This window comes from Terrapene carolina, unplaced genomic scaffold (assembly GCF_002925995.2).
Source record: "Terrapene carolina triunguis isolate 2854851 unplaced genomic scaffold, T_m_triunguis-2.0 Scaffold68, whole genome shotgun sequence".
Classification (NCBI taxonomy): domain Eukaryota; kingdom Metazoa; phylum Chordata; order Testudines; family Emydidae; genus Terrapene; species Terrapene triunguis.
The window spans coordinates 33,274,442-33,300,358 of record NW_020664419.1 but is presented as its reverse complement, the minus strand read 5'-3'; the positions used below and the strand labels follow the sequence as shown (position 1 = coordinate 33,300,358).

Sequence of the window (25,917 nt, the reverse complement as noted above, 5' to 3'; positions counted from 1 at the left end):
AGGAGTGTACACACACAAACCTGGTGTTGTGTGAACACCCAACCTTACGGGTACATACAGAGCCCAGTTTACATATGTGCCTCGGGTTCGGGGCACACACTTCTCAAGATTTTATCCAGAATTGTTAGGATCTGGTTAGGAAGGTTCTCCATATTTAAAAGAGTTGTATCATTCATTGCTGAGAACTTAAAACTTAAATCAACTTAAAAAACATTAAAAATCCCACTTCAGTATAGACATTTTTGACCTACTATTGTTACAAGTAACTCTTAAAATTAATATGAGAGGGCTTGTGTATAACCAGTTTCACTCTTTCCCTTGGATATGTATTCATTAAGGCCCGGGTTCTGCCAGCAGATACTATACATGCTTAAAGTTAAGCATAAGATTTTGGGGCTTTAGTATGTTTCTATTTTGCTTGTTTGTCTTATTCTCCCCTTATTATGTGAGAAAAACACTTCAAAAGAGAAGAATGGAGATTGCAAAACCACAAAGATGAGATGAGGGGACTAGGGAAGCTGCAGTACCTGAAACTATTTTTAACACATTTTTTTAAATTAATTAGATTCAAGTATGTGTCCCTTGTTAACAACAAAATACAAAAATATCTTTTCCTGCTGGCCTAAGGGCAGCAGTTAACTAACCAGTATTATTACTGGAGCTGTGCTGGCCTTGAGGATACTTATGTAACGTTTATGCATACACAAGGAAACAAGTGAGTCACAATTTCAAGCTGCACCAGAAATTCAGGAGTGGGAAAACCAGTATTTTAATAATCTTAGGAGATGAATATTGCAGAAGGTATTGGGTGAAGTTCTACAGCCTATGTTATTCAGGAAGTCAGACTAGTTAATCATAATGGTCCCTTCTGACCTTAAAATCTGTGAACCTATGTTAGCTGTTGCAAGGAGAACACAATCTCATTCCAGTCCTTTTCAGGTAAGCAAAGCAAGAAATATAATTTTTAGTTCTTTTGTTTTAGTTCCATAAATAAATTCTGTTGCAAATTTGATATCAAATAATTTTTTTAACATCATTTGTAAAAGCTTTTCAGTTTTCATCCATCATCTCCCTCTGACTCTACAGGCATTTGAATGTGTGATCTTCATGTATTTGGAGCTCTGCAAGATCAATAGGCAAAGAGGTGCAACGCCAGACAAGAGCTGCTTTCTATGGCATCAGCCCCTGGAAACCTGCTGGAATCCCTGGAAAAGATAATGCTGGTGCTGAGTAAGCTATACTTCCTTAGGAGACATAAGGTCAGGGACTATCCTTATCCCACCCAGGTTGTCTCAGGAAATCTCAGGGTTTGGAATGGAGCAAGGAGGGAAAATGACTTTTAAAAAGCTACAATAACATTTCATGGAATATTTGTCAAAATTTCAAATTTTCAAAAAATTTCAACCAACTGTAGTCAGGAAGCTATCTATGATGATAATCAGCTGGTCACCTCAGTTTCGAGGATGATGTCAACAATCATAGTTTGTACTAATGGGTCTTCATGTGACTCCATAGACCAATTCAGGAAGAACAACATTTACCACACCGGCCACAGAACCATTTTCCTAATTGTGTTGATTGAGCTGCACATTGTTTCTGTGTCTGGCACTGTGCTTCCAGCTGCTCCCATGATTCTTCTCAAAGTCGTGGCCACCCGCCCTTATGATGTGGCACCGTGCAATATGATCAATCGCCAGTTGCTCAAAGGATGAGCAAGAAATGTTCATTTTGCACAGTTTTTGTTTCATCTGCCCTCCATGCTTACAATTGCTGAAGCTTAATTCAGAATATAAGATTTGTTTTGATAGACGGGTCTCAGGCATTTGAATTACATGGCCAGCCTATCTCAGTTGGGTGTGGATCACATGAGCCTTGATGCCAACCGAACCAGCTTTCACCAGGACTTCCATGTTGGAAACTCAGGCCTGCCATATCATGTGCAGCAATCATCACAGGTGTTACAAATGGAAAATGTCAAGCTTTTCAATGTGTCGTCAATAACAGGTCCATGTTTCGCACCCATAGAGCAATGTCATGAGGACAACAGCATTATAGACTTCGATTTTTGTCTGTAGACAGATTCTATGTTGCTTTCAAATTTAGTGATAGAGGTGATCATATGTAGTGCTGGCTTTCTTAATTCGCACATCCACTTCATGGTTGACTATAGCTTCGTTGTTCAATATGCTGCCAAGATACGTAAACTGTTTGACAGCTTGCAGCATAAAACTTTCCAACCTTATTGATGGGTCTTGGTAAAGTTGTTGAGGAGCTGGCTAGTATATAATCTTGGTTTTCGTTCAGCTGATGGTGAGGCCAAAGTTACAAGCTGTCGCAACAAAGCAGTTTGTAAGATGTATAAAGATTGGTGCTGTTTGTGACATTTTTCCTGTAATAGTCACATGATGAAGATCATGTCAGCAGTGCTCCACTGAGCACGAAAGCTGCGCTCTGACTCAGCTAGCATGTTGTCGATGATTTGGGTCAGGAGTGGTTCAAGAGGATCCATGCAAGAATCTTGCTGGCCACAGAGAGCAAAGAGATACCTCAGTAGTTACCACAGTCGGTGTTTGAGCCTTTACACTTATAAATAGTGACAAGGTTGGCATCTTTCAGTTGTTGTGGTGTAATTTCTTGAAGCCAGACATGTAAGAAAAATTCGAAGAGCTTGTCAATGAGAAGATTTCCTCTGTGTTTGAAAACCTCAGCTGGAATTACACTGGGGCCAGGGAATTTATTATTTTCATTACTTGAACAGCCTTCAACACCTTGGCTCATGTGAGTGGATCGGCAAGTGCAGTAGATGTGGGGCGTTTCTAGACATTATTTAGTGCAGGGGTCTCAAACACGCGGCGCGGAGCTCTTCCCTGCGGCCTGGGGAGCTCCCCACGTGCGGCCCCCCCCCGCCCGGGGCACCCGCCCCCCCCCCCCCCCCCCCCCCCACCGGAGTTAGGATGACCAGCCGGCAAATATGAAAAATCGGGACAGTGGTGGGGGTAATAGGAGCCTATATAAGAAAAAAAAACCAAAATCGGGACTGTCCTTATAAAATCGGGACATCTGGTCACCCTACCCGGAGTGTCTCCCGGCACCCACTTGCTGCCTCCTCACTGCCCCGGAGCCTGGAGCCTGCAGCACAGGGTGACTCAGGAACCTGCAGCACACGTTGAATCCGCTCCGCGCTGCCGGCTTCCAGCAGGTCCTAGTGTCCCTCTTCACTAGGGCCAGGGCAGGCTGCCCTTCCCCTGCCCTTCTGCCCTAGTCCTGAGCTTCTCTCTTCAGTGAGGTGCTGCCACCCTGGAGTTGCTCTAGGTAAGCGGCGCCAGGCCGGAGCCCACACCCCGCACCCCAACCCCCTGTCCGGAGCCCCCTGCCACATCCCACACCCTCCCGCACCCCAACTCCCTGTCCTGAGCCCCCTGCCGCACCCTGCACCCCTCCTGCACCCCACATCCCAATTCCCTGCCCTGAGCCCCCTGCTGCACACCTCCTGCACCTCAACTCCCTGCCCTGAGCCCCCATCACACCCCGCATCCCTCCTGCACCCTAACCCCATCTGGAGCCCCTGCCACATCCCACACCCTCACACACCCCAACTCCCTGCTGCACCCCTCACCCCTCCTGCACCCCACACCCCAATTCCCTGCCCTGAGCCCCCCGCTGTACCCTACACACCTCCTGCACCTCAACGCCCTGCCCTGAGCCCCCATCACACCCCACACCCCTCCTGCACCGCCTGGGGACAGAGAGGGGGCAGAGTTGGGGTGAGGACTTCGGGGAAGGGGTTGGAATGGGGGCAGGGAAGAGGTGGGGCAGGGGCAGGGCCTCATGGAAGGGGTGGAGTGGGGGCGGGGCCAGGGGCAGCAAGGGGTGGGTGTCAGTGATGCGGCCCTCGGGCCAATGCACTAGTCCTCATGCGGCCCTCGTGGTCATTTGAGTTTGAGACCCCTGATTTAGTGACTCATCAGAAACAGTAGATTGTCAAGTAAGTAGTTCACTAAAATGTTCATGCCACCATTGGTGGATGGCAGTGCGATCTCTGATGAAAGATTCACCATCAGCACTTGGTAGTGGTGTCAAGACAGATCGGATAGGCTATACACAGCTTTGACTGCCTCATAGAAACCTTTGGAGTCATGTTTATCAGCAAGGGTGTGTGATTCCTCGGCTTTATGGTCAAACCACATATTTTGCACGTGGCAGAGTTTGGATTGGAGCGTACTGCAGGCTGCCCTATGTCTGGCCTATTTCAACCCATAGAGTGCGTCAGCTAAGAGCACAGCATGACATCAAGGAGATTCAATATTTTATGACCATTTTCTTCAAACCAGTCTGCATGATGGCATTTCGTAGGTCCAACACAATTCACGACCGTGTTATCGATCGTGTCACGCAAGGATACCCATTCGGCAGTTACGTCATCACTGATCATTGGAAGAGTTTCTAAAAGAGTAGTTAGCTGTGTTGAAAATGGTTTGGCAATTGACAGATCATTCAGTCAAGCAGTATTTATAAGCTTGACTGATGGTTTTTTACACATTTTTGGCCAAATAGTGAGGGAAAGCTTTGATGGAACAAGATAGTGGTCAGTACAACAATTAGCTCCATGTAATACCCAAGTTATGCGCACATCTTGTAGGTCCCATTGTCGGACCAACATCTAGTCAATCAAATGCCAATGACTTGCGCAAAGGTGCATCCAGATTGTTATATATTTGTTGGGGACTCAGAAGATAGTGTTTTCAATATTTCGATGGTGCACAGCATCTGTCCTTAGCAGAAGTAGGCCATTGCTGTTCATCTTGTTGATGCCATGTTTGCCAAGTACACCATGCCACATAGAGTCGTCAAGGCCAATACAAGCATTAAAATTGCCTAAAACAAGCAACTTTTCTTCACAGGGAGCCAATCGGATCAGGTAATTTAGTTCAAAATAAAATTCCTCCTTCAGAATTAGTCATTGTTGGTGCATAAGCAGTAATCAGTGAAGCATAACATCTGCCTCTTTGGGCAGTCGAAGCTTCATCAATCTATCATTTATGCCAGTGGGTATGCTCTCCAAACGAGAGACAAGATTATTTCTGATTGCAAAGCTTATTCCTGCATTGTATGGCTTGTTTTGTGGGCATCCCTTCCAGAAGAAAGTATACCCAGCACTCTCCTCAATCAACTGACCCTCATCAGCAAGTAGCATCTTGCTCAGTGCTGCAGTGTCAATACTTATCTTCTAGGCTGTTGAGCAACCAGAGCAGTCTGCCTGACAGGATGATCAGTTTGGTTTGGACAGTCAAGGAGTGTACGGACATTCCATGTCACAACATTGAGACAAAAAGGAACTTTTCAAGGCGTATTTGAATTTCGACCACATGATGGGCCACCCTCCAGCCGTGGTAAGCTGGTCAGGGCTGATCAAGATGAGCAATTATTAGGGCACCTTTTTGAGCCCCCTCCTTGTATTGAAGTTGGCTGTGCTGTCCCTGAATAGAGGAGACAAGTCGATCAAGATGCTGCTGGACTACAGTATCACCTCAGGTCAATGCAGAGTGACCAAAGTCTTGACCTGCCTGCGTTCAGATTCATGACTATGAGTCCCAGCAATGTCCATCACCTGTCACTTTCCCCATTCTCCCATAATCGCAGGACTTGTTAGACTGTTGAAGGATGCATGAGAATTTGTTTAAAGTGAACGAGTAGTTGCGCACCAACTTGCACACACTTTTAGTCAACAAGACCATTTCCAGTGGCAAGACAACTGAAGAACTTGCTGGCTGCAGGTTTATTTTTGGAGTATATGTCTTCTGGAAGTCCAACCTCTCCTCCCCATGGCATGGTGGGATGGTGGAAACAGGAAAAGTAGGGGATTGCCCTGTAGGACAAAATATGGTGGTGAGCTTTGCTTTCCAGGCCGCTATGGTAGCCATGAAGGCCTACAGGGTTTTACTCCAAAACACCCTGGCTAACGGGGGTAAACCCTAGCTCCAATCACATGATCCATTGCAAACTTCACAAGTATAAACTACCCAAGGGGAAGGACATTATCTGGCCCATAAAGTTGGAATATACTTGACTTTAGGTGTTTCAGTGTCCTCAACTTTTGCAAAAGAAACACAGAACCTTGAGCTGCACAAATGTAAAGTTTCTCATTTCACCTTTATGTTGTGTGTTCCGCTTTGATCTCCATTGGCAAGGAAATTGCATAATTTTTGTAGGGCTTTTAATTTTGTCACTGTACAAAGACTTGATTCCTGACATCTGGTATTCAGATCTGGACCAGCTCACAGAAATAATGAAGGTAACAGGCACACCAACTCAAGATTTTGTTCAGAAACTACAGAGTCAAGATGTGAGTATACTGCTTGGTACAGTATTCTGCTAATATTCTGCTTTTTCTAGTTTCAAATGCAAGAAAACTTAATGGAAAGCTGTTCTCTGAATCTCATCATAAAAATATTCAAGAATTTTCTGGAAATCTTATTGATTTGGTTTATTTAGTCAAACACAATTTTCAAATAGTTTTAAATTAAGTACATTGCAATAAGGTAATGGCCTACGTTTTCAAAAGTGTTCATTAATTATGGATACCCAACCTGAGATTCCGGAGCCTGATTTTTTTTTAGAAGTCTTGTGCACCTACAATTTCAGCTGAGGTCAATGAGAGCTGCAGGTGCTCAACATGTATGAAAATTGAGTCCTATCTGAAGGTGGTCACCCAAAACTGAAGTATTAAAAATTAATGGTCACTTGGAAATATGTACGCCTACGTGCTTAAAGTTTCTTACATATGTGGCACATCAACAGCTCTAGTTGAATGGCTACTACTTTTATTGAGAGCACACTGATGATACATACAATGTATTTAGAAGACTGACATTTGTTCTTGTGTTTTTAACATTGCCTTCCCTGGTCCCATGTGCACACTTCTCTAGAGAGTTTAAACCCTGTTAAATGCACATTAACGTTCCTTACAATACCTGTAAATTTTAAATACTCATTGAATACATCTTAAAAAGAAGGACCTACTTTTCTAGAAACTTGTATCAACCCACAGTGGGGAAAAAATAATTATAACTCTGTTGAATGATGCATGTACATTTCCCAAACTAAATACAGTAATATTCAGGCTGTAATAAACAGTACTAAGGATCAACCTTAGGCATTGTTTCTCTCCTTTTTCTTAAAACTTTGCAAACAAGGTGTTCATATGCATAGCATGCTCTCACAAAAATCATGAAAATTCACCTAGCAAGCATATTGCTAAATTTTATCACTTAAAAAGGAAGAACTGTTCTAACCAATGTTCATGTTTCTTTTAAGGCAAAAAATTATATCAAAAGCCTCCCAAAAGTGCAGAAAAAAGACTTTGCAGCCATCTTGAAGTATGCAAATCCTTTGGGTAAGAAAATATGTCTGGATTTCTACCGTTTGTGGTGGTGTGCTACAGCAGGCGCAGCAGCTGCTGCTATAATTAAGGTTGCATTATGGTAATTAAGGTTGGATTCTAACCCCTTGTTTTCCATTGTTCATAATTTTAATCTTAAGGACTGAACTTTTCCAAGACTAGTCCTTGGATAAGCAGGACTTAAAAAGTTAAGCAAAAGTAGTTTATGCTGTTGGCCCTGATCCAGCCAATGCTTAAATGTTTTGCTGGATCAGGGTCTCTGAGTAGCAAGAAATCAAATATAGATAATATAATTTTCCTATTTTAAAAAAATTATTCTTAAAGCCCTATTCTGAATGATTGTACAAGACAAACAGATAGGGGTTGAAAACTAAATTTGTCATGAAAATAGTCCTCAGTGAGAAGTATCTCAGGTTCCAGAGAAAATTGGTTTTGATTTGGTAGTTCTCAAGATAACATACTGAGTAAGCACGGTACATTTTGAATTTTTCAGTAAGCTCACACAGGGCCTGATCCAAATCCCACTGAAATGCATGTAAAGATTACCATGGAGTTCACTGTGGTTGCATAGCTGAGAAAATCGGTGCTATAGATAGACACACATGGCTGTCTGACTGCACTAATGGATTGAAAGTGTACTGAACATGTGGATTGGCTCATAATGAAGTGGTTTTTGTATTGAATATCACAATAATATGACTTGACAGCAGCAAAACACTTTTTGTATCTTTATTTTCTTCTTAAAACAGCATGTCTATGAAATGAAATAACTCATCTTTGTAATCATCTGTAATTCTAAAAAACAACAATGGTACAACAGCTTAAAATCCAAGTTGGATTCAGTGGCAATATTTGAATGTCCTGTTTGGCTTGTGTTGAACAGCTGTAAACCTTTTGGAGAAGATGCTGGTGTTAGATGCAGAGAAGAGAATAACGGCAGTAGAAGCTTTAGCGCATCCTTATTTTGAACCAATTCATGATCCTGAAGAGGAAACCGAGGCAGAGAAATATGATGACACATTTGACAATATGGATTTGCCACTGGATGAGTGGAAGCGTAAGTTCATTATGGTGGGGTTCAAAGGGACTAAGAAGGGCTAGCTGAGAAGTAAAAACACTGTTCTCTCCTTACAAATGACTTTTTTTGGTCTTGGCAGAAAATAGGCACCAATGGGGTCTAGAAACATAAAATGAGTCAGTGCCCCATCTCACCTTGTACCTCCTCCTAAGGTTGCCCCTCTGCTAGTTGCATCTTTCTCCAGGGCACCCCCTCCGCTCCGCCTCCTCCGCTCCTCTCAAACCCCCCATGCTTTATGTTTTCCTCCCTCCCTCCCCTTCCCCATTTCCCACCAAATTTCCTCTTCCTGAGCTCTTTCAATTCACCCTTCTCGGTCCCCCCAAGGTTAGCTAAGGTTCTAACAAGCCTTCCCTGACCCATATGGGAAATGCCTTTAGATGACCAGAGATTTTCTTTACGGTGCAGCTATTTATACTATGAATGGAAATAAAAAATTACTTTTTGGGACAGTCTTGCTTAGCAGTGAGGTTAAGCAAAGCTGGCTGGTAGATCTAGAGTGGCCTCTGATCTTTATGGATCATTCTGGGTTTTTATCAAACATTCTCACTGTCCAGAGGTGTCTTGAAAGCGGAAAATAATTAGATTTATACTGTTTGTAGAACACTATTACAAGGTTTTATTGCTATGTATAGAATAAACTTAAATGATAATTTCCTCTTTTCTGAGGGAAAGAAAGAAGAGTGGGAGTCAGTTATTGAGGATTTGGGTTCACTTTTTGTTCTGGGTTTTCTTTTTTTCATTTCCCTGATTCATACATGACAGGGATGGGAGCAGTGATGATGGATTGTTACAAATCTGCCTTTCCTAAAACAGACCTCAGCAAAGCTATCAACACCCTCCCATCTGCATGTGCCTCCCAAAGGTTGGCAACAAACCACAGTTATTAGCCTGTGCAAGGGAACATAAGACTAGTATTCAGTGTGCTGTTGGCTCCAGTGACTGAGTGTAGGTCATAGTTATTACCTTAGCATAACAAATGTTGAAAATAGAGGGGAAGAGGAAGTAGCAAGTTGTACTTTGATCTCCTGGTTTTCTGCTGAAAGATACCTTGAACTGTACAGAAAGGAGGCATTTCTGAATTCTTACGCTGTGTATTATTGCTTACTGTCAATGGAGCAGGAGAATACTTCTCCTAAACCTAGTGAGCTACAGATTGTGCTTAGGTGTCCCATGAGTGGATACATCTTCATATAAAGCAGGTTATGCGGTTGCATACTTAATGCATTTGAGTGATATGCCTCTATACACAGGAGAGATTGTGCTGATTATTGGTTACTTATATACTTTTAAAAAAAATTTTAACGTGAATATTTTTTTTAATGTTGCTGATTTTTCCACCTACTCTTTCCCCTCTGCTGCTGGGTCTGCTGGCTGTCCTCTTTCTAATCTCCCATTTCTAACTGCTTTGTTTGGTGTCACTCAAATTAAAACCAAATTTCCTAAAATGACCAGGGCTACCCTTTACAATCTACAAAACCTGAGACTGCTGACTTTTAAATAAATATAAATGTTGAGTTAATTTAACTTTCCGTTAAAAAACAAACTAAAAAGGAAGTTACTAGTCCTCACCCCATCATGCAAACCAGGCTGTTTCTGAGATTCGTGCTTTTCTTTCATTTCCTCACATCCTTACTTTCTAGCGTTGGCCAGTATGAGAAATACTAAAATGTCATCAGAGATGATGTTCTTGCAGCATTTCTGTGCTCACCGGAACTAGGAAGCTGTAACTAGATTTACAGACTATGATGAATTAAAAATAAACTTCAAGCAAAGGAAGCAACTGATGTCCCTCCACAGGGGAATTGGATACTTAGTATGTGAATGTCTCATAACAAAACAAGACAGAGACATCAGTGGTTCCTGTACATACCAGGCTCAGTTCTGGAAATCTAAGGCTGCCTTCACCGAGATGTCTGGCAGTCATAAAAGTGGGGATTCAGCTCCTTTTTCCCTAACAGCTTCCTGCCTGCCTGTCCATGATAGAATTCTTCTTCGGTTTACCCTTTTATTAGGAGCCTTTCACAGCATGTTCTCCTGGTGTGAGACTGACAACCAGCTGTAGTCCTAAGGTAGTCATGTTGCCTATTGCTAATAGAGGCTGAGAGACCATCTCTTTCTGATGAGATTTGGAGGCTCAGTTTTGGTCCTGATTCTCAAACTTTGGCACTTAACTTTCGATGCCCATATTTAGGCCCCTAAGCGAGAGGGCCTGATTTTCACATTTGCTGTGCCTGGCAGCAGCTATTGACGATAATGCCAGTTGTAGGTGCAACACTGACAATCAGGTCACTTATTTAGATGCCTAATTTTAGGCATCCACTTTTGAAAACTTGAACCCTAGCTCTTGGTATGTTTTCTTTCCCTCATCTGTGTCTCATTCCCAAATAGACAATGTTCCAGCCATTTTGGGATTGGCTCCCGACTACTGTCTATGAGGCTCCTTTTATGAACATACTAGCAATGCTTTCTCTTACTGTTGTTTTTCAGGCATTACCTATAAAGAGGTAATAAACTTCAAGCCATCTCCCCTGCCTGAGTCAAAGGAAACAGCAGTGTAACCGTATGAACCATCTCTTCAAAAATCAAAAGAAGCAGGAAGGGTGTTAATGCTTGTGATAAGTCAGTTGTACAAACCTTTTTATAAATAAACTGGATGTAATCTGTTATATCTGTATTGTAAGGAATAATGGTGTTTTTACTCTAACCAGGAAGCTAGTGCCTTTGGAAGTAGCATTTCAAGACTGCCTGGAAACTTACCTCTATCCAAATTTTCTCATCTTTTTGTGCAAATTTGTGGTTTCATTTAATCAAAATACTCCTCAAAATACCAGGGTTTTCATGAATGTGTTTTTAGACCAGGTATTGCTAGTTCGAGTCACAGGGTAGTAGAGTAATAGTTAACCCCTTAAGCAATCTGAGGCTAAATGGACAAGTGTTTCCTTCTTCCTACATGAGTGGAGGGGAGTATGAGCCCCTGGAGCCAAGCCCAGAAGGCCTCAAAGGGAGTGTGCTAGCTTCCCTCTTGGTTCTTTCCTTCCTGCAGAAGCCAATTTGTGGATGATCTGCAGATTGTGAGGGAATGAAAATGTTGCTGGATAGGCTCAACAAACCTACTCTGAGAGATGTGTACAAGAGGCAGCAGTGGCAGTCAGGGACACCCATGGCTATAAGAGGTTTAGCAGGGGACTGAGTAGAGCTGCAAGTGGTCCTGATTTTAAATAATACAGTATTTTCTTCCTCTTCTGAATAACTTGCTCTCATTTTATATAGTGGAGTAGAGGGTCCTGATTTCCAGGGGAAAATTGTGAGGATTTATAACATTGTATAAGCTCTGTAATTTCTTCATAGTTTTGATGTGGTGATTGAAAATGTACATAGTGATCGGGAGGGGTGGGATCAGTGTGCCGATGTGAGTTAGAAATAAAGCTACATGCGAAGTGTCACTTCATGACAATAGGGATGGGGATAATAATATTTTTATTCTTCTTCTGACCTGCAGCTAGATGTTTTGTTCATATTATACATAGGCAGTATTAGGTGTACAGAACTAATTATTTTTAAATCTCATTATCTCATTCTCTTGTGAAAAATAATCCCTTGACAGAAGGTACAATATCCACAGGAGACATCTACCTGATGAGTTACTCTGGGATATTGGTTAGAAGCTTCTATGGGTTCTTCAGCTGTGTTCATCTCTTGCACTTTCCTAGCTGCTTAGTTCATAATAATCTCAGAGGAGCAGGAAATGGAAATTGGCAAACCTTTGTATGTGTTTTTATGGTTAAAGCTCATCTCTTTAAAAATTGAATACTTGCATAAGGGTTACTCCCACTACGATGTGCTGCTTTGCGTCAGTGCCAAGTGGAACATCTGTGGAAAGAGACATTTGATCTTAGTAGCTAATAACTGGAAAGGAACCCAGAGATGGCTCAGTTGACTTATTTTTTTACTCAATAAACATTTTAAAGTGGAAGGCTTCATCAACTCCGTTTTTAATGATTGTTTAATATAAAGCTCTATAAATACCAATATCTAGCAGAGAAGTATTTGTGATGAACACTTTAGCAGCCAGAAGAGGTACATAGAGAGAGGAAATGGTAGCTAAAACCCTGCAATTTTATGCATGCACAAATAAGCCTTTAAAAAAAACAAACAACATGCATAAAAAGAGGGAATAAATGCAACCCAAAGGAAAACCTTTTAGCACATAAGACACTAAGGAACGCACGTGTTGAGAGTCATGTTCCATTTTGCCACTATCATTTGCTCTCACCTTGAGCTTGGTCCTATGTTACTAAAGTAAATAAGTGCTTTGCCATTTACTTCAATGGGCACAGGATCAGGTCCTTTAATATCTGAGACCGTCTGTGTATGGGCCTGTAAACTCTGGGCCTGTTCCACCAAGGTGCTGAGAGCAAAATACCTTCAACTCTCATGGAAGGTAATGGCAGTTAAGGGTGTTCGATAGACCTAGTCAGGAAAAATGGGACAAACACTTCAATGCATTTTTTTCAAAGTTTGTGTTGCTTTATATTTTTAAAATACATCTCAAAACTCTAAATTTCACCAAACTTTTGGAAATTTTAAAAATTCCTTCCTGCACTACAGTTGGTCAAATCTCAGGATGACTGTTTTGTGAAAAATGTCAATTCTGTTTTTCCTGTCTGTTTTTTTTTTTTTAATTTCATTGAGATTTGGAAAATGTTGCCCAGTTCTACTGCTCAGCACTTATTAGGATCATGCGACATCTCCTGCATTGGCTTGGAGATGGACTTTTGCCTCTCAACTTACCATGATTTCTAAATGTACAGGTAGACAGGCACAATGAGACATAAGCAAAAGAATTTTAATTTTTCTAAAACATCAGTGAATATAGGATTGTCTTATTTTTTTAACCCTTTCTAGGAAAAAAAAGATGTTGAAAAGAAGACCTTGATGAAATATACAGAATTCTGAATATACCAGGGAAAATACAGGAGATGATGCAATATTATGTGAGCTAGTGTCAAATGACCAGGGATCATAGAGTTAACATAAGCAGGAAGTAATATCTCTGCATCATATATCCTCAAAGAGCTTAAGATAAGAAAAATTGCTGAGGAGAGCAATAGGGATCATTAGTATGAATAGCTTATTAAAAGAAATGTGAATGTGGAGGAAAGTATACTTTGTGTGATACAACTGCTGATTCAAAGGGGAGGCTAAGTTTCACAGGTTTTTATTTGCTATTTCTACTGGTGCTAGGCAACTCAGGTCAATAAGAACCCAATTTCTGTTTGCCTTAAGGAGAAATGTAAATATGATCTGCATGTACTCAACATGTATTGTGAAAAATAAACTGTTTTTTTAATAATAGTGGTCTCATTTTCCCACTCCTCGACCCCCCGCCCACACACACACACAAACCAGTTGTATTGTTGATGAAAGATGTTTGGGTAAAATATTTTTGCTGTCAAGAAATTGTATGAAACCCGATATTATAGATTTATCCCATTTTAATATGAGATGGTGGCTTTGTTTATTTTGGAATGAAATAAGCCCATAGATTCTAACCTCCCCCACTCCAATCTCCAGCACTGTACATCAGCCACACAACGTGACTGAGTGTAGTGTTGCCACCTGGTTATTTCATAGGCATTCTCAGTTTTTACAGAAACATCATGACTTTGTTCTGGAGGGCAGGTTTTCAAGGCCTAGACATAAAACCATTCCCTAACCTGATTAAAGAACCATTGTTGTCCTGTCCACACTGACAATTAGTAAACCTGTTATGACGTCAACACCTCGTAAGTATAGAAGAGAACTTTGAGCTAGCAGCGTTCTGGAAGTGGAGATGGGCCCTAAATGCAACAACCTAAATGCGTCCTGACCATTTTACAATACCAATTGTTCCATTAATGTTCACTATCCACTGCCCTAAAAAGCCATTGCTTAGAATAAAAAAGCTTATGAGCTGCTCTTTTGAGCTTCCTGCTCTCTTACCTTCTGCAAAATTCAAATATCAAGTGCCTTTTCCACCTGCTCCAGCTAAGGTTGTGTCAGATGTTATATCAGAGATTATTTTTTATTATAACTTGGACTAAAATACTCCCTTAGGGCTCATACTTGGCACATGCACATGGTCAGCCCAGAAAGCAGGCTATTAAAAATGAAGTTTCCATGCTAACCATTTGAACACTGAGCAGCAAGTCTACAACATAGATATGCTATAGGTTTAGAGAGGACAAGATTGAAGATGGTAACTTTAGACTTGTTTTAGGGGAAGGTCCAGTGTGGAGCTGGGGGGTGCTTTATCTGTAGCTACAGAGGGGTTAGTGACATGTCTGGAAACCTTCCTGAATATGCTATCCCTGCCAATCCACCTTCCATCTCCTAATTCCCTATCCATTCCTACATAGGAAGTAGCACGTGACTTACTATGGCCAGTGGTTCTGTCCAGTTCGGTGCATGGGCCACCAGCGCCCCAGGCAGACTTTTCTAAACAGTTTGAGAACCAAGCCTTGGGTTGCTGGTAGTTTAGGAAAGGAGGATCTCTTTTATGTGCCCCCCCACACACACCCCTGCCCCATGGTGTTGCTAGGTGATTCTCAGTGCTCAGAAGACTATTTGCACTCTGTGATTGTTATGCCACTATTTAAAATCTTACATTGCCACCTAGCAACCACTTGCATCTCTCAGACATGGGAAGTATGTAGCTTGTTATGCTGCTGGTAGGGAGAAGGCAACTGAGGACAAAGAAATTGGTTTCAGAATGCAGTGTTACATAATATTGCAGTACAAGACAGCCCACCCCCACCCCGCTTTAGTCCTGCTGAACTGCCTTCTGTAGTACAGTTTCCTTGAGCACTCCATGGTCTGCTACATCAATCACTAGTGTTTTACTTAAGGATGTGGGGACTCTCCCAATTGGATTTGACTAGTGCACTAATCCCCTCGCAATATAAACTCTACATTGCTTGTATTGATGTATTTGAAACGCTCTTATCACAAGTGAAGGGTAAGTGAAATAATGCAAATGTAAATTGACTGCTATGCATGAAATCAAATGAAACAAATTACTGTTCAGATCCTGTTTTAGAATCCTCTCAATTTTGCTGTGGAAAGTACTGTAAACATAACGTGCCTTTTCATGGCAGGGAATGTCTTATTGTGTTTGGACAATGCCTAGTTTGGTAGGGCTCTGATCCTAACTGGCACCTCTGAGCACTACTTGTAATATAAATAACAATCAAAGGCAGTGACTGGGGCCTAATGCAGTGCCCAGTGAAGTCAATGGAAAAACTCCCATTGATCTCAATAGACAATGAAAATACAATACAAACTGTAATACTTTTGAGACCATAATTGTGGCCACCAGGGGGCTGCAGCAACTAAGTTTCTGTTCCCTTTCCCAAAGGCTCACTTTCTGTGCACATGACAGTGCAGTTAGTTTTGTTGTCTTTGTGCCCTGTCATTTGGTGTGTGTCCAACCACTTGCAGTTTTCAGGACACTCCCTACTTTTTTGTTTTTCATTTAAATTATTTAGCTGATATTTTTAAATGCAGTGAGTCATTATTGAGGAAAAAAAGAATTGGAGAAGTATGCACAGAAAAACTTTGAAACAAAACCAAGCAGTTTGCTCTCTGAAAAGCATTCTTAAAATGTGGAATATATTGCAACATGAAACAATGTTACCATTAAAGGTACTGAAACTACCATTCAAGTAAAAAGCCTCCTGAACAACAGTGGAATCACTTAGGCATATTCAGTTAGAATAACCTGAAGAAGAGCTCTGTGTAGCTTGAAAGCTACAGAAGTTGGTCCAATAAAAGATTTCACCTCAGCTATCTTGTCTTTAGAATAACCACACAACATTGAACTCCAAGTGAATGAACCCTGATGAACATTCTTTCTAATTCAGCAACTAACATGCCACTGCAAAACCTCCAGTTAAAGCAGGCAGAGTAAGGGTGAAAAGGCCCCAGTGAAGTCAACTGGAGTTTTGACTGTCAAGTGGATGGGCAGATGTCATCAATTCAGACAAAAATTGTTCGGGGCACCTCTATTACTGTAGCTAATACAAATGAATGTTGTGTCTCTGTTTGCTCTCTTATAAGGTAACTGCTGGATTTGACAGCTTTTGATCCGATCCTAAGGTGTGATGTGGCTGCTTTGCACTGCATTGTTAGTGGGTTCCAGCCCTAAAACTGTTGTACCTTGCCATGGGAGGATAACCCCAATATAGAGGATCCTCCTGTGGCACAGAACTGGTGTAATGACTCCTGTGCCATACCCCCACCTCATCATATCCTGCTGGCTGCTGTCTGGCCCTCATGCTATAGGCAGCTACAATAATTCAGAGCAGCCTACAGCCGCCTCCAAATCATGCCAGGAGACCAGCCCAGGATCAGGGCAGTGCAAGGGCTGCCTTTGTATATACTTCTCCCCGCAACTGCACTATGTTCCCCATCTATGGACAGAAATCTGGGCCTTTTGGTGTTGGATTTTGTTCAGAGGAACACAGCTTTTGTTTTTATATTTAATTTTGGCTTCCTTCCTGACAAAGGAATAAACTCTTTATATAACGCTGTTATATAAAGCAATGGCTAGGTATGGAGTTACATAACTAAAAGGGGAATTTGCCCTGAGTAATACATTTTCTTTTAAAGAAAGGTGCCTTCTTTGCTCTGACCACTTTGTATGTTGCATCCAGTTTCCCTCACCTTTCATCTGTTTTGTCTTTCTAGATTATTTTATGCATAGTTACTAGGATACTAGTGACATTCAGCCTTCAATACAATGTAGTACAATACCATTAGCATTGGTGCTGGCAGGACCACCTATTATTAAGGTAGTCTGATTCTTCCCATTATTATAATACCCTCTTTTCAGTTGCTTATATCTTTGCCAAACTTTAAGCATCGAGACTGAAATTCTTCCTAACACTTTCCCTCTCCCCAAGACAAAACAGTTCTGCTGTTTCTGATAATGAAGCTAGGGGAAAATACATTGTTTTGCTGATGTTAAAAAATTCTGGTAACTTTTTCTTTCAAAAATTCTAGCACCCCATACTTTGGAGAAGGGGTATGAAATTTAGCAAGGGGGTGGGTGGCCTTTAAGTCAGGGAAGTGTCTTTTGCCATCCCTGTGAAAATCCCTTCAAATTTATCCAAGTTATAAGCCTTTGAAAAGTCTGAGTTTGCACATGCTCAGTAGAGACAGATCTCTATAAAGATTTTGTCCTCACTGAGCATGCTCAAGCTTTTCACAGCTCCTAATGCTGACCAGACTGCGCATTCTCCCTCTAGCCCAGGCCTACGGGGGCAAGGCCGACATAATTATATGTCTCCCGCCGACATAACTACCGCCGCACATTAGAGGTGGTTTAATTATGCTGGCGGGAGAGCTCTCTCCCGCTGGTATAAAGTGTCTACACAGGAGACCTTATAGTGGTGCAGCTGCAGCGTCTGTAGTGTAGACATAGCCTTAGTCTCTATGCCTCAGTTCCCCAACTATAAAATGGGGATAATACCATCCCTTCACTTCACAGGGGTACTGTGAAGATAAATTCATTAGTGTTTGTGAAGCACTCAAATACTGTTGTGATAAATGGCACAGAAAAGTCCATGAGGAATAGGATGACCAGATGTCCCGATTTTCTAGCGTCTTTTTCTTATATAGGCTCCTATTACCCGCCACTCCTGTCCCGATTTGTCACACTTGCTGTCTGGTCACCCTAATGAGGAAATTGATAATTCTCTATTCAGAGCACAGTTTGAATAGTATGGGGCCACATACTGAACAATGAGAAAACAAAATATTGACTAGCTTCATCTATCCTGTGGACTGAATGAGGCAGGAGTCCTGTGGAAAAAATAGTATGTAATCATATAGCTAAAGACTGTATCATAATGCATACGCATGAGGGGACCAAATTAAGGTTTCATAGGTGACCTTAATTCTGGTATTTCCTACTTTTCGAGTGCTTGACTTTGCAATCTTAATAATAGAGAGCCAAGGCGGGTGAGGTAATATCTTTTATTGGACCAACTTCTGTTGGTGAGAGCTTTCAAGCTTACACAGAGCTGCTCAGGTCTGGGAAACTACTCAAAGTGTTACAGCTAAATACAAGGTGGAACAGATTGTTTAGCATAAGTAGTTAAAACATATTTTAAGGGACCATTCAAGGTGAAGTGGCCCATTAACACCCCTCCAGTCATCAGGATTATAGTAATAAGGCATAAATCTAGTGTCTCTATTCAGGTCATGATTTTTAGTGTCTAGCAAAGGTATGAATTTAAGCTCCCAGGCTCATGTTTTGAAAGTGTTGTGCAGGTTTCCTTTGAGGATGAGGACTGATAGGTCAGATATAGAGTGATCACTTTGTGATGTGGGGTTTTTGTCTTTTATCATTTTCCTGTGTGAGTTCGTTCGTGAGCATAGTGATTGTCTGGTTTCATGCACATAGACTATTGCTAGTGGGGCATTTAGTGCACTGGAGGAGGTACACACCACGTGTTGAGATAGGCATGTATAGGACTCAAGGATCTTCAAAGGTGAGTTGCGCAGGGGGGAGGGTAGCATTGATCATTGTAGCAGTGGAGATATGTCTGCAGGTTTTGCATCTGTTGTTCTGGAAGGGTCCGGTGCCTCTTTGAATTGGTGTGTCCTGGTCTGTAGGGAGCTTGCTTCTGATGATGAGGTTGAAGAGGTTGTGGGGTTGTTTGAAGGCCAGAAGAGGGGGTTCAGGACTCAACCCTGAAATAAATCTTTCCTGAATCTTTCTGGCTTCTCCTGTCGGCATAGATAATCCACCACCCAGAGAGGCGGTAGCGATGTTGACAGGAGAAGCCTTCTCATCAACATAGCTCTGTCTACACTGGGAGTTAGGTCAGTATAACTGCGTCGCTCAGGGGTGTGTATTTCCCACACCCCTGAGCAACGTATTTATACTGACATAAATTGCTAGTGTAGACCAAGCCTTAGGCTATGGATACACTAGACAGCTTACAGCAGCGCAGCTGCGTCATCTAAGCTGACAGGCGAGGTCTCTCCCATCGACTTAATTAATCCACCCCCAATGAGTGGCAGCTACTACGTCAGCAGGAGAAGTACTCCACACCGGTGCTTAAATCAGCATAAGTTATGTCACTCGGGGTGGCTAATTGACACCCCTGAACAACATAACTTCTTCGAGTGCTGTCCCTGTCGGTGCTCCACTCCAGGTGACGGTGCGTCCCGGCGCCGTTGATTGGAGATCTTCGGTAGCAGTGCCTGGTCGGGACGCACGCACTCAACTGTTGTCTCGCGGCATCGTTAGGGTCTGCCTGAGTGTGCGCGTTACGCACCCCCCTCCGTTCCTTCTCAACCATCCTCTGCTGAAGACAGGACTCGGGGCAGTGCTGAACCTCTTCCCTGGTCACTGAAAGAAATAAGTACAAAGACATAGAAATAGTTAGTTAGAAATATCCCAGTTATTTCCCTTCCTTTAGAATAGTTACCTAGTTTGCAGGGGGGGGGGGTGTCTTTTTTCCTCATGTTTGTCTCCCGTTGAGACACCCTCCCCAGGCATTCCTAGTTCAATAATGCCAGCGTCCCCAGGATTTAAGAAATGTGACTCCTGCAAGGAGCCTATGCTGTGGTCTGACGGACACTCACGTGGACCCCCCTGCAGGGCACCTACAAACAGCCCGCAGCACCCGCGAAAGCAAAGCAAAAGTCGATGCGGGCTTCTGCTCACACATCGCGCTCCGCAGGATCACAGCCCATGGAGCAGCAGCAATTTTTAAATCAAGATGACATCTCAGTGGCCCCTGAGCCTGACTCTCCGCTCCTTGACACACAGCGCTCAGTGTTTGACCAGCCGCTCTCGCCGCCTGACCTGGCTACCCTCACTGACAGTGAGACCGACATGCAGCAGCAGGCAGAGTTCTCCCCACCTGCTTCTCCTCCTCCACCGGAACCATTTATACCTCAAGACACAGCTCACAAGCACCAGCCTCAGTTTCCCTACTTCACTCCCCCGTGGGCGGGACCTCACTTCTCTTACCCCATGCCTTGGCCTCAATGGTACTCCTGTCCGGCTCCTGCTGCCACTCATCCTCATGACTCTTCCACCAGACCGCAAGCTTGTTCTGCGCCTCTATCTCAGCTCTGTCTACATCCCGAGCACCTGAACCCCCTCCTGAAGAGGGGGGCTCTGAACCATACCCCTGATTCACTGACTTCTCTCTCTCCATCAGCTCCAGACGGAGCCCTCATGCCTCCATCTCCACAGAATGTGGACGACTTTAAGCAATTCCAGGAACTTTTCAAGAGGGTGGCACTCAGCCAGGACATCCCTTTAGAGGAGATCCAGGAGACACAACACAGACTCCTCAAAATCCTCCAACCCTCTGCACCATCAAAGATCGCACTCCCGATAAATTAAGCACTTCTAGAACCAGCTGACACTCTCTGGCAGACCCCAGCCTCCATCCCACCAACATGCAAAAAGGCTGAACGTAAATATTATGTTCCTGCTAAGGATGTAGATTTCTTATTTTCCCATCCACAACCAAATTCTCTTGTAGTGGGTGAGCCACACACAGGACAAAACAGCCACGATACTGGCCCACCCCGCAGAACAAGGACACGCAGGACAAGGACCTCAAACGGATTGACCTCCTGGACCGCAAGGTTTATACCTCCTCCACTTTGCAATTCAGAATTGCAAGTTATTCTGCCCTACTTGCAAGCTATGACTTTGACAACTACAACAAGCTCTTTGATTTTACCTCCCATATCCCTGAAGACAGGAGAGCAGACTTTGTCAGTCCTTGTCGAGGGTCAATTGGTGTCCAGGACGGCGCTCCAAGCATCTCTGGACATGGCGGACACAGCAGCCCACACTACCGCAACTGCTGTGGTTATGCGCAGGTCTTCCTGGCTGTCTGCATCCGGCATCCCCAAAGATCTGCAGACCAAAGTGGAGGACCTCCCCTTTGATAGAGAAAAGCTTTTTTCTAAAAAAAAAAACCTGACAAAGTCTTTCACACTATGAAAGACTCTAGAGCAGGGGTCGGCAACCTTTCAGAAGCGGTGTGCCAAGTCTTCATTTATTTACTTTAAGCTTTCGCATGCCGGTAATACATTTTAACGTTTTTTAGACGGTCTCTCTCTATAAATCTATATATTATATAACTAAACTATTGTTGTATGTAAAGTAAACAAGGTTTTCAAAATATTTAAGAAGCTTCATTTAAAATTAAATTAAAATGCTGATCTTAAGCCACCAGCCTGCTCAGCTCGCTGCCAGCCTGGTGTTCTGTTCACCTAGGCCAGCAGCGGGCTGAGCGGGGCCTGACCTCTGAAGCCCCCCACACCCCCAGAAGGGTGGGTGTGGGGGGCTTCAGAGGTCAGGGCAGAGGGCTGGGGGAGTGTGGAGGTGCAGGGCAGAAGGCTGGGGGTGTGGGGGGTTTCAGAGGTCAGGGCAGAGGGCTGGAGGGGTGTGGGGGGGTGCAGGGCAGAAGGCTGGGGGTGTGGGGGGCTTCAGAGGTCAGGGCAGAGGGCTGGAGGGGTGTGGGGGTGCAGGGCAGAAGGCTGGAGGTGGGGGGGGCTTCAGAGGTCAGGGCAGAGGGCTGGAGTGTGTGTGGAGGTGCAGGGCAGAAGGCTGGGTGTGGGGGGGGTTCAGGGCAAAGGGCTGGGGTGCTCGGCTCGTGGGGGTGCTCCCAGCCCTCTGAGCAGCTCAGGGCAGGGGGCTGGAAGGGATATGCCCTGTTCCACCCCCTTCCCCAAAGCCCCGTCCCTATCTCTTCTCTGCCTCCTTTACCCAGAGCCGGCTTTAGCAAGGGGCCGCGGGGCTGCCACGCGCCAGCTGGAGCTCCGGCCGGGAGAGCGGGGCCGCGGGGCTTTTGCGGAGCAGCGAGCACGCTGCCACTCCTCCCCCCTCCCTTTGCAAGGGCCAGTGCAGGGAAGGAGAGGAGGAGGGGCAGGAAAGCAGGCTGCACCACGGCTGGGAGAAGAAGCTGGGGAGGGAGGGAGCTTGGCTGCTGCAGGACGAAGCTTCTGCCTCCTGCCCCAGCAGGGGAGATCGGTGGGCGGGAGGGGGCTGAGTGCGGCTGGGGGTCGGAACCAAGGCAGGCAGCCGCGTGCCATTCAAAATCAGCTCGCGTGCCGTGTTTGGCACGCGTGCCATAGGTTGCCGACCCCTGCTCTAGAGCAACCCTGCGCACACTGAGCATATATCCGTCCCTCCCCAGGAGACAATGGTATCAGCCTTATCAGAGGCCACATGCACAACAATATCACCGGTCCCAGCCCAGACCATATGATATAGGGAGGAATTGCACTACACCTCCTAGGCGCAGACAAAACCATGCACAACCAGCTACCTCCCACCCTTCGGGAAACAAACAGCAATTTTGAAGTGTTAGTCGAGGGTTTACACGACCACCCCTTGACTCCGCTGCCTATTTGCCCATTTGGCCACCGCCTCCAGGTTTTCCACCATGCCTGGCAACAGGTCACACAGGACCATTGGGTCCTAGAAATAGTTCAGTCAGGTTACTCCATCCCTTTCATATCCTACCCGCCCATCCTTCCCCCTTCCCCATCCCTTTTCAGGGACCCCTCTCACGAGCACCTACCCTCGCGTAGAAGTGGCTCATCTTTTACAGCTAGGTGCAGTGGAACCTGTGCCGATACAACATCGGGGAAAAGGGTTCTACTCCCACTACTTTCTGACCCAAAAAAAGGTGGGGGATGGAGACCTATACTAGACCTACACCGACTGAACAAATCTGTGTGTGTACAGAAATTCAAGATGGTCACATTGGGCATAATAATACCCGTGTTGGAACAAGGGGACTGGTTCACAGCCCTCGACCTACAAGACACCTATTTTCACATATCCATTCATCCAGCACACAGATGCTTCCTGCACTTCACATTCGGACATGACCACTTTCAATACAGAGTACTCCCATTCGGACTCTCCACAGCACCGAGAATATTCTCCAAGAACCTAACCGTAGTCATGGCCCACCTCCGCAAATATGGGATTATACTTTTCCCCTACCTAGACGACTGCCTCATCAAAGGCGGCTCACACGATGAGACATTACGAGCGACCCGTTTTGCCATCTCCCTCTTCCACAGTCTAGGTCTGCAAATGAACTTCCAAAAATCCACCCTGACACCCACACAGCAGATCAAGTTCATCAGAGCTCAGCTGGACTCAATTAGAATCAGAGCCTCACTCCCACACAACAGATTCCTCGCTATTACACATCTCATATGTACGCTCTCCATTTGCCCCAGGATACAGGCAAGAACTTGCCCACAGCTTCTTGGCCACATGACAGCCACCACCTTCATGGTCAAGTATGCCAGGCTGCACATGAAATGTCTTCAGGGTTGGCTCAACTCCAACTACAAACCCAGCAGACACAGCTTCTGCATGACACTAACTCCTCCAGCGAACATATTAGCCTCCCTACAATGGTGGACAAACCCAGAGAACCTATGCATGGGTGTTCCCTTCCATCAACACTCCCCAGTGCTCATGCTCACCACGGACGCTTCCCTGATTGATTGGAGAGCGCATCTGGGGGGACACACGGCACAGGGCCGCTGGTCCCTGTCAGAGACACATCTGCACATAAATCTCCTGGAGCTCAGAGCAGTCAGATACGCCTGCCTTCACTTTCTCCCCAACATAAAGAACAAATCCATTCAGGTTCTGACGGACAATATAGCATATATGTTCTACATCAACAGGCGGGGGGAGCACAATCACACTCCCTATACATGGAGGCCATCTGGTTATGGAACTGGTGCATACAACATCACATAGAAATCACCACTTCCTACCTGCCCAGGTGTCACAACACTACCACCGACACACTCAGCAGACACTTCCCCAAGGAACACGAATGGGAATTGCATCCCACGATACTACGACAGCTCTTCTCCCACTGGGGCACCACATCGATAGACCTCTTTGCCACAACCCAGAACTGCAAATACCATCTACTTTGCTCCAGAGCAGGACTCGGGATCGCATCCCTAGGAGATGCGTTCCTCATCCCATGGAACAACTCCCTCATGTACGCTTTTCCACCGATCCCACAGATACACAGGGTTCTATGCAAGATCAGAGAGGACAAGGCCAGGGTCATACTTATTGCTCCGGCTTGGCCCAGACAGACATGGTATCCTTACCTGCTGCCCATGTCCATCCGTCCTCCGAGGACTCTATCCAACACACCACATCTGCTCTCTCAGAACAACGGCCGGCTTCTTCATCTGCAGCTCCAGAAACTCCATCTGATGGGTGGTTCCTTCATGGTTCCAAACCCACGAACTAGTCTGTTCTGAGCAGGTCCAATATGTCCTCCTGCACAGTAGAATAGACTCCACTCGTAAGACTTACCTGCAAAAGTGGAAACGCTTCTCCATATGGTGCTCCCATAGACCCTTGACGCCCCATGCCTTGACCCTCCCTGACATCCTAGACTACCTTTTGAAACTAAAACAGGATGGACTCTCGCTCAGTTCCATCAGAGTACACCTCGTGGCCCTCACCACCTTCCATGATTTGCTGGATGGATATTCACTTTTTGCCCACCACCATAAAACGCTTCCTCATGGGCCTGCAAAATCTCTACCCTGAGATTCATCCACCAGCAGCTGCCTGGAATCTCAACCTAGTTCTCCGAGGTCTTATGAAACCTCCCTTTGAGCCCTTGGCTACCTCATCCCTGCTCCACATGTCTATGAAAGTAACTTTCTTGGTTGCCATAACGTCAGCAAGAAGAGTAGGAGAAATAAGCGCCCTGATGCCCTACCCTCCCTACACAACCTTCTCTAAAGACAAGGTTACCTTGCGACCCGTCACCCCACCCTAAATTTCTCCCCAAGGTGGTGTTTACCTTCCACCTTAACCAACCAATATATTTACCTGCATTCTATCCCAAACCTCGTAAGACTCCACAAAAAGCGTCATTACATACCCTCGACGTCAGACGGGCAATCACATTTTACCTAGACAGGTCTAAACCATTTCGTAAATCCCCTCGGCTATTTGTCTCCACTACCAAGAGATCGAAGGGTGCAGCTACACCTCTACCCCATATAACGTTGTCCTTGGGAGCCAAAAAATCTTACCGTGTTATAGGTGAAACCGCTTTATATCGAGCTTGCTTTGATCCGCTGGAGTGCGCAGCCCTCCCCCCCTCACCTCCGGAGCACTGCTTTACCATGTTATATCCGAATCCGTGTTATATCGGGTCGCATTATATCGGGGTAGAGGTGTATCTCTAAGCAACGACTCTCCAAGTGGATCTCTGACTGCATCAGATCCTGTTACCAGACTCAGAATGCTCAACCACCAGAGGGCATCAGAACTCATTCTACTTGGGCGATGTCAACATCTGTTGCCTTCTTCCATAACGTACCTATTACTGACATCTGCAAGGCG

General features: G+C 44.6%; 1 protein-coding gene across 1 annotated transcript in view; it reads left to right on the top strand.

Moving 5' to 3' along the window:
* Positions 1 to 12,846, top strand: part of MAPK12 (mitogen-activated protein kinase 12) — a 72,028-nt gene extending 59,182 nt beyond the window's left edge. Inside the window, exons 9-12 of the mRNA XM_024201341.2 lie at positions 6,264 to 6,343; positions 7,315 to 7,393; positions 8,283 to 8,456; positions 10,965 to 12,846. Of these exons, the coding sequence (XP_024057109.1) occupies positions 6,264 to 6,343; positions 7,315 to 7,393; positions 8,283 to 8,456; positions 10,965 to 11,035 (404 nt within the window). The 3' untranslated portion in view covers positions 11,036 to 12,846. The remainder of the gene's footprint in view (positions 1 to 6,263; positions 6,344 to 7,314; positions 7,394 to 8,282; positions 8,457 to 10,964) is intronic.
* The last annotated feature ends 13,071 nt before the right edge of the window (positions 12,847 to 25,917 follow it).